The 13992-nt window shown below is 39.5% G+C and overlaps 1 protein-coding gene across 1 annotated transcript in view; it reads left to right on the top strand.

Annotated features, from left to right (window-relative positions):
• The window catches only part of PPP1R14C (protein phosphatase 1 regulatory inhibitor subunit 14C), a 54186-nt gene extending 40708 nt beyond the window's left edge, over positions 1-13478 (top strand). Inside the window, exons 2-4 of the mRNA XM_068402540.1 lie at positions 750-833; positions 2209-2241; positions 12157-13478. Of these exons, the coding sequence (XP_068258641.1) occupies positions 750-833; positions 2209-2241; positions 12157-12231 (192 nt within the window). The 3' untranslated portion in view covers positions 12232-13478. The remainder of the gene's footprint in view (positions 1-749; positions 834-2208; positions 2242-12156) is intronic.
• The last annotated feature ends 514 nt before the right edge of the window (positions 13479-13992 follow it).

Genomic DNA, 13992 nt, shown 5'->3' with positions numbered 1-13992 from the left:
ATTTCAAAGTGCCTTTTATGATGAGAAAATGCAAAAAATGGCCAGCAGAATTTTTTTTTTGCATAACTGTAAATGCAATGAACGGTGATATCTGTGGATGATGAATTCTCATTGGAATTCCAGAGCTCAGGGGTCCTTCAAAATGTGTGGACTGCTGCTGTGACTCAGGGAACAACATGTCTGATATGCTGGTGATGCAAAGGGAGAAGTGTATGGGTGGAGGAGGTTTAAAAAATGTTCTCTAAAATACTCGATGCCTTGGACTTTGTGCTTCACTGAAGGCACTGGAAATCTTAGCTCTTCTGATGGCACATGTATGTCATCCTTGTAAGCAAGGGAGGTTTAAGCAAGGGAGATCTTCCATAGTGTAACAAAATAAGCAGTTCAATCAAGAATGTTTTCAAAGCAATTTCGTGGCTTGCTGCAGCTTTTATCTCCTTCTTCTTCTTTGACCTCTTCTTCATCCTCTTGCCCAGTACTGTGAGAGTAGCATGACTTGTGCTGCTACGCATGTGTTAGTAATACAGCTTGTGGCTGTGAGAGAAGGGTTGCTTAAGAGCTGTCACCTCCTATGTGACTGGGGCTTGGCCTTCTGCTGGCCTGAGAGCAAGGAATCAAGCCACTGTCCCTTACTGATTTCCTTCTTGTCTGGCCCCAGGCAGATAGGGTTACGTGTGCTATCACTAGGCTGTTTTTGAGGTTAGTTAAAGGATATCTCTATGGACTAAGTGGGAATTTTTCTTTTTTAGGAAGAAGAGATGCCAGATGTAGAAATTGACATTGATGACCTTCTTGATGCAGCTAATGAAGAGGAGAGAGCTCTCAAATTACAGGTAATATTATTTTCGTATTTCTTATATTGGAATAATGGAATATTTCTTATTCCATTAAATTGGAATGTGGCTAAATTAATGCATCTGGGTCCATATCTTGTGTTTGATTGAATCCATTGTAAGCATAGAATCAGAACTGAGAGGTTCCTAGGCCTGAGTTTGGCATAATCTACTGGGCTGTACAAAGATAATCAAAATCCTCTTGGATAAAAAATTTCTGGAAGGTAGGTGATAACAGGAGTAAATAAAAGTTCAAAGAATCCTGTAATATAGGGAGATATGCTGAGACGGATTAGACTCATTCTAATTTTTACAAGTATATAAAATAATGAATAGAAAATATAGAAAAATAAAGAACAGTCACATAGCAAAATTATGTGGCCGAGAGTAGGATGACCAGATAGTTTCTGTGATTCACTGCAGCAGCAGAAATATACGTGTGTGTGCATATACAGACGAGAAATCCTCCCTTGTCCTTAAGATACTGGAAATTGTTTCTCTGTCTATACTAGCTAGAAACTTGTCTAAAAGCTTGAGGAAAGGTAAGATGGTCAGCAACAGGAATTAGTAGGGAAATTCAGAAGCTGTCTGCTGAAATTCCACAGTTCAAACCAGCTCTCTAATTCTCTGAATCCTGCTTGAGGTAAAAGTTAATGGAAGAACAAGGAGGAGAAAAAAACCCCATAATTGTCTTAATAGAGCTACATATATCTAAATCAAGATATAAAACCAATATGAGGGTCTCTGTTTATAAAATTTTAAGATGCACTACAGGAAGGAAACCTGTCCCAGAGCAGTGGTTTGCCCTCAGCTCACTTCTGGAGGGTGACTAACAGGGTGCTTAGATGCACTGCATCTGATTTGCATTTCCTATTGGCACCCTTTTCTCAGGGCCCACTGCCCAGCTGCAGAGACATGGAGCATGGCCCCAGACTGTTCATAAATAGCTTTGCTGCTTCTGCCTAAACTAGCTGCTGCAGCCGCCCTGCTAGGAATGCCTGACCTAGCTAAGGTCTGTATTTCTGCATTACAAAGACTGTGGTGTCCTCACAGAGAGCTGCCTTTCACATGTGTATTGCTGGGAGAAATGTTCTTGGATTCTCCTTTTCTCGGTTTTTCTTGGTGAGAGGGATTTTGTAACTTCCAACCTGGAGGAAGAAGCCATAATTTCTCTCCTGGTGCAAATTATTCTGCTCTACCTAGGGAGCAAAGGTGACTTGCTATAATGCTTGTTTTTCAGTAGCATCTTCATCTAGTGATTCCTGGTTCTTGCTCCTTTTCTTTCCCTGCTCCCTTGCCAGGTTTCATACTGTAGACTTGTTTATGTTCACTGTTATTCTGTATTGAAACTGATGCTTTCATATTTTGATTCTAGGAAACTCTTGTAGATTGCTACAAACCAACAGAGGTAAAAAGACTTTTCTTAAATACTGTTTACGTGTGGAAGGTGTAGCTATGTTCAAGCTAAACTAACTTTTTTTTATACTTATGATGAAGTAAATATAGGAATATTAGTGGGGAGCTGATGGGCTTGGGGGGCTTTATATCCTGGGAATGTTTGTGCCTGTCACTTGACTACAGTAGGAACAGGATTAGGCCCTGTGGAGGAACTGCTGATCATTCCAGCTGAAGTATCAATATTTTCTTATGTAATGTCCTTACTGACTTTACTGATGCTTAGAGCTGTCATGTTGTAAGAGAACTAAACACAATTCTCATCAGATGGATAAAACCCTACTGTACTTGCATGAAATATCAATTTGAGTGATGGACTGCGTGCTCTTCAATGTGAAGCCATTTAATTTTATCTCTGACAGTAAAATTGTTTGTTCTGGGAACTGTTAATGCAGGTATGCAGCTCAGCTAATTGTTTTTCTGAATGGACTTGAATACAATTGTGGGGTAACCTAAACTACCAGGATTTAGTTAAGAGTACTCAACTTTCAACTTGAATATCCATTAATGTGTCCAGAGCCAATATAGCCTACTTCTCATATAGTAATGTGTACTTACTAGGAAGAGTAAATATGGTAACAAAAACTTGGACTCGTTTTAAAAAAAATGTCTAGGTTGTGGGTCAGTTTCTTGGTTCAATTTATGGAGTCAGTGCTTTCCCACCAGTGGCTGCTGTGCAGTATTTAATAGAGTGGGTGGCTTACAGGATTCCCCTAGTCAGGGACGTTTCAGCTGGGTGTGACTAGAAGCCAGGCGTTTGGTTTTTGAAACAAGGCTGCAGATAGCTTTGTTCCTCTGTAACATCTGCAACTGTAGCCACTTAAACTACTGGGACTTAAGGGTAGTCAGGCTGTCAGGAAGAACCACTGGTACGGTTAAATAGACACTTCCCTGTCAATCAGATACTTTCTTCAGGGCTTTTCCATTTTTATTGATTCCTGTGGTAGATTGGGAAAATTCTTCAGAACTGCTATTACTGTTGCTGGTATGAACTTTTTGACAGTGCAGGGAATTGACCCAGAAGGACTTGCATGGTAACACTTGTATAGCTTGGTCTGTGTTGTAACTTGGTTTCTTTACAGCAGATAATACAATCTCCCATTATGGAGATGCCAGGCCAAAAAATCAAGTCTTCGTATGTCTCTGTCAGCCTCCTTCAGCCTCTCTCAGTGAATGCTGTTGAACCTTAGTAGTTGTTCTTAAGATACGTGTGAAGACTGATATGGCATGTGGAGCCTGACATGGTTCTTGTCACAGGCTAGCAATAGAAAGTGGAGGTCATGAGTGGTTGGGAGGAACAGGTGGCCAAGAGTTTAGCAGCCACTCATGTGCTGACCTCTTATCTCCGTGTTATCTGAATGAGAAAGACAGAGAATCAAATAATTACCCTTCCTCCTTCATCAAACACATAATATGAATTATTTTTCTTAGCTCTGAAGCTTGACACGTAACGCAAGTACAAATTTCAGAGCTCTGATAAGGGTAGACGACAGATGTTAGTGAGTTTTCCACCGGAAACCTTGGTCATAGAACTGCAGGAAATTTGTGCTATGCTGGTAAATTAAGTTGGCATGGCAGTTTGCAGGAAACAAAATCCTGGACACATGTGCTTGACTGCCCTCAAGCCACTTGGATCAAGGTGAGATTTTAATACTGAACTTGACTTGTCTCTTCAGTTCTCTGCTGATGGGATGGAGGCAGCTCCAATACCTGGGAGAATATCCATCTTCTGTGACAATCTTTTGAGATAACCAAGTTGAGAGCAGAAGTATCCTCTTCCATGAGGATAGTTGCCAAAGTGGGAGTCATTTCCAAGGACTGTTTTCACAACAGCAGCTTTTCTTCATCTGTAGCATGATAAGCCCGGTAATATCGGATGACTGCTAACTGAGACCACTTAAAAAATAGTGATTTTTAACTTGCCATGTGTGGACTAAGAGCAGCCTTTAAGTTGGCTTAAACTTACTATATGAGGACCTGCACCTCGTTTAGAAAATCTGCAATCCTTTCATATTTGCAAACCATTCAAAACTATTGAGGTAATTGGTTTGTGAAAGGATTTCTAGAAGATTTGTGGAGAATGGATGTGAGCTGATGGAATTTCTCCTGACCAAATACAGTCAGTCAAGTGCACCAGGGATTTTAGCATCAGAGCTATACAGCTTGCAAAAGGCAGTAATCCATAACTGCAGAAAAATCTATGTAATATGATGTCTCCACTATTCAAAACATAAGGAAAAGTAGTACAGGCAGAAATCTTAATAACTTGAAGCTTTTAGCCCATCTGTTTAAAAAAAACCACTGAACTTATATCTTAAGTCAGTTTTGCTTAGTGTCTTCCACTTAGACTAAAGGTTAAGGAAAGACTGAGGGATTTTTGCATGTGTTCTGGATTGACTTTTCATGAGAAGCAGCAGAGTTATCCAGGTCACTGGAAAGGTGGCAGGAATTCTCTGGCTCTGTAATAAATTGGCTGATACTAACTTAGAGAAACTGCTATGAAACCTTCTAAGGGAAGTATAGCTAGACTGTTGAATGTCCTCCAAAATTTTAAAAGCTTTTCTAAGGTAGGCGTTACGGCTGTTTTAATTTGTATGGAAATATGCTTAATGTGGGAACCTTGTAAAGTCACGTAGTTTACCCAAACAAGGCAACTAAAGGTTAATCATAAAAGTGCACCCAGTCAGTGTGATTTTTGGGTGCTATTTAAGTTTACATTAATGATCCTTAAATTAAAATCTTGATCTGCTAATCAAGATTCATATGCAATGCAACTGTGTCATTCAGTCATTAAAAGTTAGTTTTGTGAAGTGTGCCAGAAACTAAGAATAATTTCTGGGCACAATTTGCCAAGTTGTCTGTTTCTACAAACATAATAATTTAAGAAAACAGTGGCTAAGAGATACATTTGGTAACCAGCAAACTGTGAAGTATATGGTTTATTCATGTTTATCACTGCAATATGTGACTTTTATTTATACTTCACATCCTTTTACTTGAGTCACAATCTCCTTGCTCCATGTAGTTAAGTTGCACTTGTTGAAGAGAAGTTGAGTAGCTGCCTGACTCAAGGCATAGGCTTTGGGATCTCGAATGTGGACAGTGTTTTGACACGTGATGATGGTCTTCCCACCATGCAAAATTAAACAGTGTTAGAAGTATTCTTCAGAGAGTTTACACTTTCTCTACTTTCCCTTCTCTCTTCTGTTACTATTACACCTAGTTCAAAAGCAGTACACGTCATGTAGTCTTGACATGAGAGAACAGCAATTCATTTTTAGGACTGCACAGACTTAAAGGGTACGCTATCGGCAAGATCAGTGCCATAACTAAATCTTGGTTCTGAACTTCTGTGATTGAAAAGGAGCAGGGAGCAGCAGCATCCTCCTGCATCACCCATGTGCCAGAGCAGCCAGTGCTTCACTCAGTGACATGCGTTGCCTGTGGGAAATCCCACCCAGACCTTTGTCAAGTTGCTGTCTAGGTTCTGTTTATGCGATGGAGAACCTTGATGTAGGACTCATAAGGACTTTCGAGTTTCAGGTAGTAGTGAATGTAACAAAGAAATTTAAATTTAATCTGTAATCTTGATGATATGGTTTTGATACTTGACAATGGACATATATAGAATAGGAAGACTGTTGTGGGCATGAAATCAATGAGGTTTTGTCAAGACATATATATTTGAAAGAAGCTGGCTAAACCTGTGTTCTTACACTTCTCCTATTGGTAGCAGCAAGACCACCCATTTAGACTGAGCTTTGGAGAAAATCTGAAATATTTGTGGCTCATGTGAATTAGAGCTTCCACTGGTGGGACTGCCAAAGTGATGACAGGAGAAATGACAAGGACATTCTTAAATGACTGTGGGAGAGAAATCCAATGAGTGGGCAATTTTTATTTACTGACTCTGAAGGATGTGGTTGAGCTACACAATGTATGCAGATAACTAATCTTCGAAGAGAACTGGATAAATTAATTTGGGGTTTCTTTGCTTCTTTCTTTTCTCATAGAAATATATAAAGCTTCAGATGAACAGGCTAGAGATCTCTCCCACTCAGGCAGGTGGGATTAAATCTATTCAGACCATGTTGTTAGTATAATTTGTCACTCAGTGCAAAATAGGAGAAAAAGGAGATGGGGTCGCATCATAAAAGTTATTTTTCTGGGAACTTTTAATTAATAACAATTTTCAATATGATTTTCAAACAAACTATATTAAATTGCTCTGCATATTCTCTGGAAAATTTGGGCAGAGATTTAAGTCACTGACTACTCAGTTCCTTCAGTGGCTGGACTATTTCAGCAGCTTTTAACACTTAATTTTGAGGAAGGCAGAGATGCATTTGCTTAACTACATGTTTCTCCAAATTTAGTTCTTAGTGGGAGCAAATGACAGGCTTGTGATGCAGTGTTTTAGAGTGGTCCAAGCACTGTGGTTTTTAAAAGTAAAAACTATTTTGAGTATGTCTTCAGACAATGTGTGTACTTAGTACGCAGATATCAATAGAAAGCTCAACGCTTCTGAAAGGGAACCTCTAAATTTTTGAAGGATCATGGTTGTATTTGTTTTTTTTTCGGTCCTACTATGTTATGAATTCTTTCAAATCCATGTTACTATTTGTTTTTTAGTATAATTGCAAGGCAGCAATATGTAGGGTACCCTTTTGAAGGGATAGTAACTACAGATGTGTCCTAAAGCCTCAGTGCAGTGTACTGCCTTACATCTGGGGGAGTCTAGAAGCTCGTAGACGTTTACTGTAGCTCAGCTGATGGGTGGTAAATTATTAAGCCACAGTAACTGTATTATGTGTCTGTATTACTTGAAATCAAGTAGGACATTTTGTAGGGAAAAAAGTTAAGAAATATGCATATTTAAAAGCAATACAAGCAGAGGCATGTCTAGAAAAACATGGTTTCTTGATCATCCATTTGACCACTCTGAATTCAGTGAACTAAAACTGTTTACATACCTGCTGAGACTTGCCTTGTATTGTACAACAGTGTTGGAGGGAATTAAGCTTGCGTGTTTTTGTTTCAGCAAGTGCTTTTGAAAGCAGCTTACAAATACCCATAGCAATATTATAAGAATAGAGGAGCAAATGGTGGTTTGACAAGAACAAGCTGTGCTTGTTTACATGCTGCAGATTTGGAGAATAACTGGACACCATGTCTTGACCATAGCTAAGCTTCGTGGTATTTAGTCAATGCCTTGTACAGGGCTCACGGAGAAGATAAATTGCTGCATATTGTCTTCCTCTGGGCACTGATGGTGCTGTGGCCTCACTGGAGAGGCCGTGCCCATGGGATTGTTAAGTGAGGCTACAGAATGCTCCACCAGTTCTTGCTAATAGAAGGCAGCTTCTGGTTATGTTCTCCAGAAGCATCTGTGCCTCATCAGTTCCCTTCTTACTGTATGATCAGCTTCAGGTTTGAGCCTGTGAGGAAGGGAAGGTGTTTGGCAGCAGGGTCCCCTCTTTTTCTTTCTCTCTCCCCGCCCCTTCCCCTTCCCATTCAGATGGCATTTTTGAGCTGTTTAATTTCTTCCTCAAGTAGCTGTGGAGATTGCTCTCTAGGCTGACTTGACTTTTTACATCCAACCAATCAGGCTCTCTCCAGGAAATAGCTTTGGGCAAACAGTCAAGGAAATCTTGATTTTTGACTTGGCTGCACGGAAGTAAAGCTGTGGAAGAAAGCTGGTTTAGGATTCATTTCGTGCTCTAGTGAAGCAGGAGGACTAGAAACCCTGCATTTTAGTTTAAGAAATAGTCCTATTACATGTGTTCTGTTTGTGGAAGAGAAATCTGGAGAGACAGTGTCTAATTAGTCTCTAGAATTAGTTGGAAGGCTTGAACAGGAAGCCTGGAATTTATTATCTGTCAAATGACCTCATTAAAACAATGAATCACACCTCCAAAGCAGAGGGGTGAAGTGATCCTCTTTTCCTGAATTATCATTTCACCTTTGTTTGTCATCTTTATTTCTGTATTCTGCATTAGATGAATGCTTTTGCTGAACTGAATGCTTTTGATTCAAGGGAAAGCATTAGAGAAGGGCGAAGACAAATGTCTAAGGCTGAATATAGATGAGTTCAAATGAACTATAGATTGAGTCTCTGTCTCTCATTAAATTTGCCATCTTCTAGAAACAATGATTTTGTATTATAAATTAACAGGACTCTCAATACTTGTAACAAAACTGTATTTAAAGGTGGCCTCCTTGCAGAAAAACTAAAAAGAGTTTAAACTGACTTTGTGTACATTTTTGCTTTTTTTTTTTCTTTTTTTTCACTTACCAAGGCCCAAAGTGCTGGTATGAGATTTTTCTTCTATTAAAAGTAGATGTGACCTGTGTATTTCTGGCTGTAGCCCTCCAAGGAATAATTCGTAAGTTCTTAAATCTTTAGCTGAATTATTGTTAAATGTTTTCCAACTCTGTGAATTAAATAAGTATTATATAAGTAGATAATCCAACCTGTGTTACAGAACTGCTTTTAATGTAGCTTGGTACGTGATCAGCTTTCAAATGCATGATGCTAAACTTTAGCATATCTCCTAGAGGGAATTTCAAGAAAATGCTCTGTGTAAAATGATTTTTCTGCATGAGGTTGAGATAGATGTGGATATTAAGCCTCAACTCAGATGTCCACAAGGAATAAAATGGCAATTTTGGAGTGATGTTTAAAGAAAACAAATGGGTATTACTGTATGTCATAAAGCTGGGTCGGTTAGTTATAAAGTGAAGGCTTATTGAAACACTGTGAAGTCTCCTTTCCTGCTTCCAAGAGAGAACACGTGCATCTTTTCTAGAATGTTGCCTTTCCTTGATGGGGAGCTGCAAAACAAGAAAGGCACAAGCACCAGAGCACAGCTGTGTTAATGATAGCTGGCTCCATGCAAGCATCAGATGCAAAATGATGCTTAAATCAGAAACGTACTGTTCCAATGCTGTGGTTTGCACACCCATGGGATGTGCACAACAGCACTACTGCATTGTGTAAAATGTCTGCCACATACAAAATGCTCTTGTTAGGTTTTACTGTTTGGTACTGCAGACCCTTATTTTGAGAAAAATAGTTCCTGAGGGGTAAAGCATTTTCAATATGTACTTCTTCAAGGGAATACAGCTCCCTTCCCCTTCCTTAAGAACAGCCTCAGTTACCTCAGATCTGGTTAGGGGGTTGCCCCTACAGTTTAGTTTATTTTGGCAACACTAAGAAGTTTCTAGGTGATGTTAATATTGAAAACTTCAAGAAAATATCTTATTTTACAAAAGAAGGTGCTTGTGGTACCACTTCAGAGTATAAGGTGAGGAACTCCCCTCCCTTGCTGTAATGTCGTATTGAAAAGCAACTGACCCCTGACTGTCTTTCATATCCAAGGGAAACTTACTCCAAATCCTTCTGAGTCGTGGGAGAAAATGGACAGAGAAAGAGCAGAGGTGCCTTTGAAACAGGGATATCCCAAGTGGGTACAGAGTACCATAGAACTCACTGTTCACTCTGCGGATGCCTCTTGCTGTAATGCTCTTACTTTGACTCAGAAAGGGTTATTAGACATTGGCATGGGCTGCCCAGGGAGGTGGTGGAGTCACCATCTCTGGATGTGTTTAAAAAAAGACTGGACATGGCACTTAGTGCCATGGTCTAGTTGACATGGTGGTGTCAGGGTAATGGTTGGACTCGATGATCCCAGAGGTCTCTTCCAACCTGGTTGATTCTGTGACTTCTGTGACTTCTGTGACTTCTGTGACTTCTGTGACTTCTGTGACTTCTGTGACTTCTGTGACTTCTGTGACTTCTGTGACTTCTGTGACTTCTGTGACTTCTGTGACTTCTGTGACTTCTGTGATGCAGTTGGACAGTTTCCAGTTGCAATGTCTTGTTGCTGCCTTGATGGTGAGAGAAGGTGGTGTAGAGTATCTGTGGCTTTAACAGATGACTAATAACATCTTCCAAAGAGAAGAACTGAACTTCAGCCCGTTTCTTCCCAAAGCTGTCTTAATCTGCTGTTTTGGCATGGGAGTATAGCTTTTTATGGAAAGAGCTGTTGAAAGGCAGTACTAATTGCATTAATCCCAAGTAAAAATATTTTAAGATCACTTTAGAGAGTTTATTTCTATAATGATTTCACTGCAGGGCTTCATTTAAATTTGACAGTAAAAAATTGTAAAATGTATTTAGGATGTTTTGAACAGCACCATGCCACATTAGTTGTGCATTATCTAGCGGGCCTTCATAATGATGAAAGGGTAACACAAAACCAATGCATAGTGCATTGAAAGCAGTGAATTTTTAGAGTAAACTTGTCTCCCTCCTCTTTCTGACATCTGAATACATAAGCACTGTGCTCTGACAAGCTTAGAGTGGATATTATTGCAGTGGCTTGTGCCTATGTGGAAGAAGAGAGTTTCTAGAGGATGGAGAGGGAGGATCTGGGGTCTTAATAAATCTGCTTTTCCAATCATCTCTTTAGGCTGTCTATCCAGATGGGAAGTATAATATTGATATAGATGTATTCCTGTACTGGCCTTGCACTGACATGTATGTTGCTCTGCCTTTGCTGCTGTTAGTTGAAGCCACAGCTAGTGTGGGTGCAACAATAACCAAAAGTATATGCAGTATAGACATGCATAAACTGTCAGGAAAGGAAATTGCTGTGCTGGGGTGATACCTGCCAAGAGTGTGGTCTCACCAGAAAAACCTGACCTCTTTCTCAAGTTAAAATACACATTTACAGAGCCTTTCCTTATGCACAGTGCAGTACCTGGATAATATGTTTCAATGTGACTTTTTTGAAAGGTACTGTGTTGTCAGTTAGGTGGTAACCTCTTTCACTGGAATTTTTAGCCTCAAGCATTCACCTAGAAAGTCACGCTTTTTTGTACTTTCACATCCATCTGACTAAATCCATAATTACATTCCATGTTTATAGCTAAATGATTTCATGATAAGAACCTTTTTGTAGGTGTATACATAGTTCTATGGGTAAACATTATTCTCCCAATGTGACAGTAAGGGGGTGATTTAGCTTTTAATGGATCTGCCGTTGTTACAAGAAAGTGTATACCAAAAGGATTTCAGATAATGGTGCAACTCTGTAAGCTTCTGTTCTCCCACAATTTAAAAAGAGAAAATCTGCTGAAACTGGGGAAGATACCACTGAATAAAGACCTGGTCTATGAATACGTAGATTTTTTTTTTTTTTTTTTTTTGTGTCAGGGTAGTGTCATTCACAGAACTCCATAACCAGTTTCACCCAGCATAGGCCAGTGGTGCTACCTCTGTCTCTTTGTTCCTGCCTTGCCTCAAACTGGCACGAGTGTTGGTGTGGGGCCGAGTGGTGAGCCTGGTCGGAGAGCTGTGCCAGTTTGGAAAGTAGCAGGGCAAGAGGAAAACCAGCTGAGTTTTTAGCCAGATCAGCTTTCTGTTCCAGCTGACTATGCAGCCAACCAACATGCTAGTGCTGGCATGGAGAGTGGTAAGAGAAACACCTCTGTTGGCAGGAGTGCTGATTTCTGTGCAGGCTTAAACTGTAAAAGTATGACTTGACTACTTGCATTGTATCCAGCTGTAGATTTTGCTTGATTCAAGAGTTGCTAGAAGGCCCTGTGTAGTAAAAGTCTGAAAGATGGCTAACAACTGAGCCTGAACACTCATGCAGAGGAAAAGCTAGTTGTTCACACCTCCACTGTGTGATGAGAGTATGCATGTAAGGTTCCTGGAGATCAAGCTAGAGATATTCCAGCTTAACAGTAAAAGCTTAAATAAAAATGTATAGTTTGCTTTGATATTTTTTCTTTAAAACTCAAAACCATGGTATTATGGGATCATAAAAATTACTCATATTTTTCTAATCTTTTTTCCTAGGAATTTATCAAAGAGCTGCTAACTCGGATAAGAGGAATGAGGAAACTCAGTCCCCCTCAAAAGAAGAGTATATAAATAACTCAAAGTAGTAGCACTCTGTAAAAGACATGGCAAGGGAAATGGGACTTTGAATACAAGACCTTTATTGAAATAGTTGTCTTTCTCCACAACTTTTTTGATTTCATTCAGTTTTGACTCAAGGAATTTCTTTTGTGTGTTTTAAGGGTTCTTTTTTAAGTGTCAGGTTTTTTTTATCAAGAATATCAACAATTTGAATGCTGCTCAACTTTCACTTGAGGATTACTGAAGCAAGTGAAGAATCCAAGAGTTAGTGATGAGAGGCAGCAAGCCTACATGGTGAAACAGAAGATCTTGTAAATTTACAGAGCTAGGAGACTTCTCCTTGCAACTAGCTGATTAACGTTTTTAAGTTGGTTGTACATTTAACTCATGGATGTCAAGTTTCTTGTGCTTGTCTGTACATAAATTATGAAGTGGGTTGTGAATACTGTTTCACATGGATGGAAGGAAAAGTTTGTTAAAGTAAATTATTTAAATGGTGGTTACTGCAAATTTGCTACCAGAAGGTACCAATTTAGATTGCTAAAATGAGTGCTGCCATTTTTCTAAATACCCTTAAAGCAGCCCAGTGAAGAATTTCATCACATCTCCTTGCTTAGACTGCAACATATGAGAATTGGAAATTTTAAGGGCTTAATTTGTAGACTTAGTTATTTGATTGACTTTGATGCTTTGCCAGATCATTTCCTCTCCACCTCATGGTGTCTTGGAACTGTGATAACCTATACTGAATAAGGGCCTGCAGTGATATCTAGAGAAGTGTCCATCACTGTTTAAAAGCTGCTTCACAGTGGAGGAAGGGCAGTGCTACCAAAACGAATTACAAGCACTGTCTGGCATTTAGTGATGTGGTCTTAATCAAATGCAGATTCCTCTCCTATTAAGGTAGGCAAAGAATATTATAGTCTTTGTTTACGGCTCTGCCCTGAGAAGTGGGGAGACTTCTTAACTTGGGCTCTCTTGTAAAAGCAAGAACAGAAGAGAGATCCCTTCTCCCTCCTGGAAAATGTCCTAACTAAAATGTTCAATAAGCTACCATATGCTGGTAGGTGACACTAGTCAGGCATTTTATATCAAGGGTGCTCTGAACATATTTTATTTTTCAAAAGAAGTACATGTTTGTGAATTTTATGTATACTGGCAAGCTTTTTTAAATGTATTTAATTTTGTAATGTTTACCGATTTTATTTACCAGATATTTACTCAAATAAATGGAACAACTTGTGACTTGTTTACATGTAAACTTTACAAGACTACTGTTGCTGAGTAGGTTGGTAAATGGACTTGCTCATCAGAAAGAGAAGGCTGTGAGGTGGTAAGTTCATGGGAACTCAGTGGTATAGACCCTAACTGGCTTTTAATGTGCAGCAAAAGCCCTTGCTTAGTATAACTCAGCCAAGCTCCTGTAGCCTGGTGCACAGCCTCACTTTTGAAAGTCTTCTGCAGGTGAGGCCTTCCTTTCCTGTGCCCTGGGGGATTCAAAAATTTTAAAAAAAAAAAAATAGCCTGGAAATTTTTTCAGATAAATGCTGCTGCTTCCTTTTTTTTTTTTCCTTCCGCCAGAGGTGAGAGTAGGGGAGGGCTTCCTCTAGGTGACACTCAATTCTCTACTGAAGGTGTGGCAGAAGGGTGTCTTCCAGCAAGAAGCTCTCTACCTTTCTTCCCTTCCGCACCCATCTGAATTCTCCTCAAGAAATTCTAGCATCCCTAACAAAAGACTTGGTTGTTTTGCCTGCAAAACCTTAAATTTAAATC

This window comes from Nyctibius grandis, chromosome 1 (genome assembly GCF_013368605.1).
Source record: "Nyctibius grandis isolate bNycGra1 chromosome 1, bNycGra1.pri, whole genome shotgun sequence".
In the NCBI taxonomy this organism is placed as follows: Eukaryota; Metazoa; Chordata; class Aves; order Nyctibiiformes; family Nyctibiidae; genus Nyctibius; species Nyctibius grandis.
Note: the sequence above shows the minus strand (reverse complement) of the source record. Positions and strands in the feature narration are given on the sequence as shown.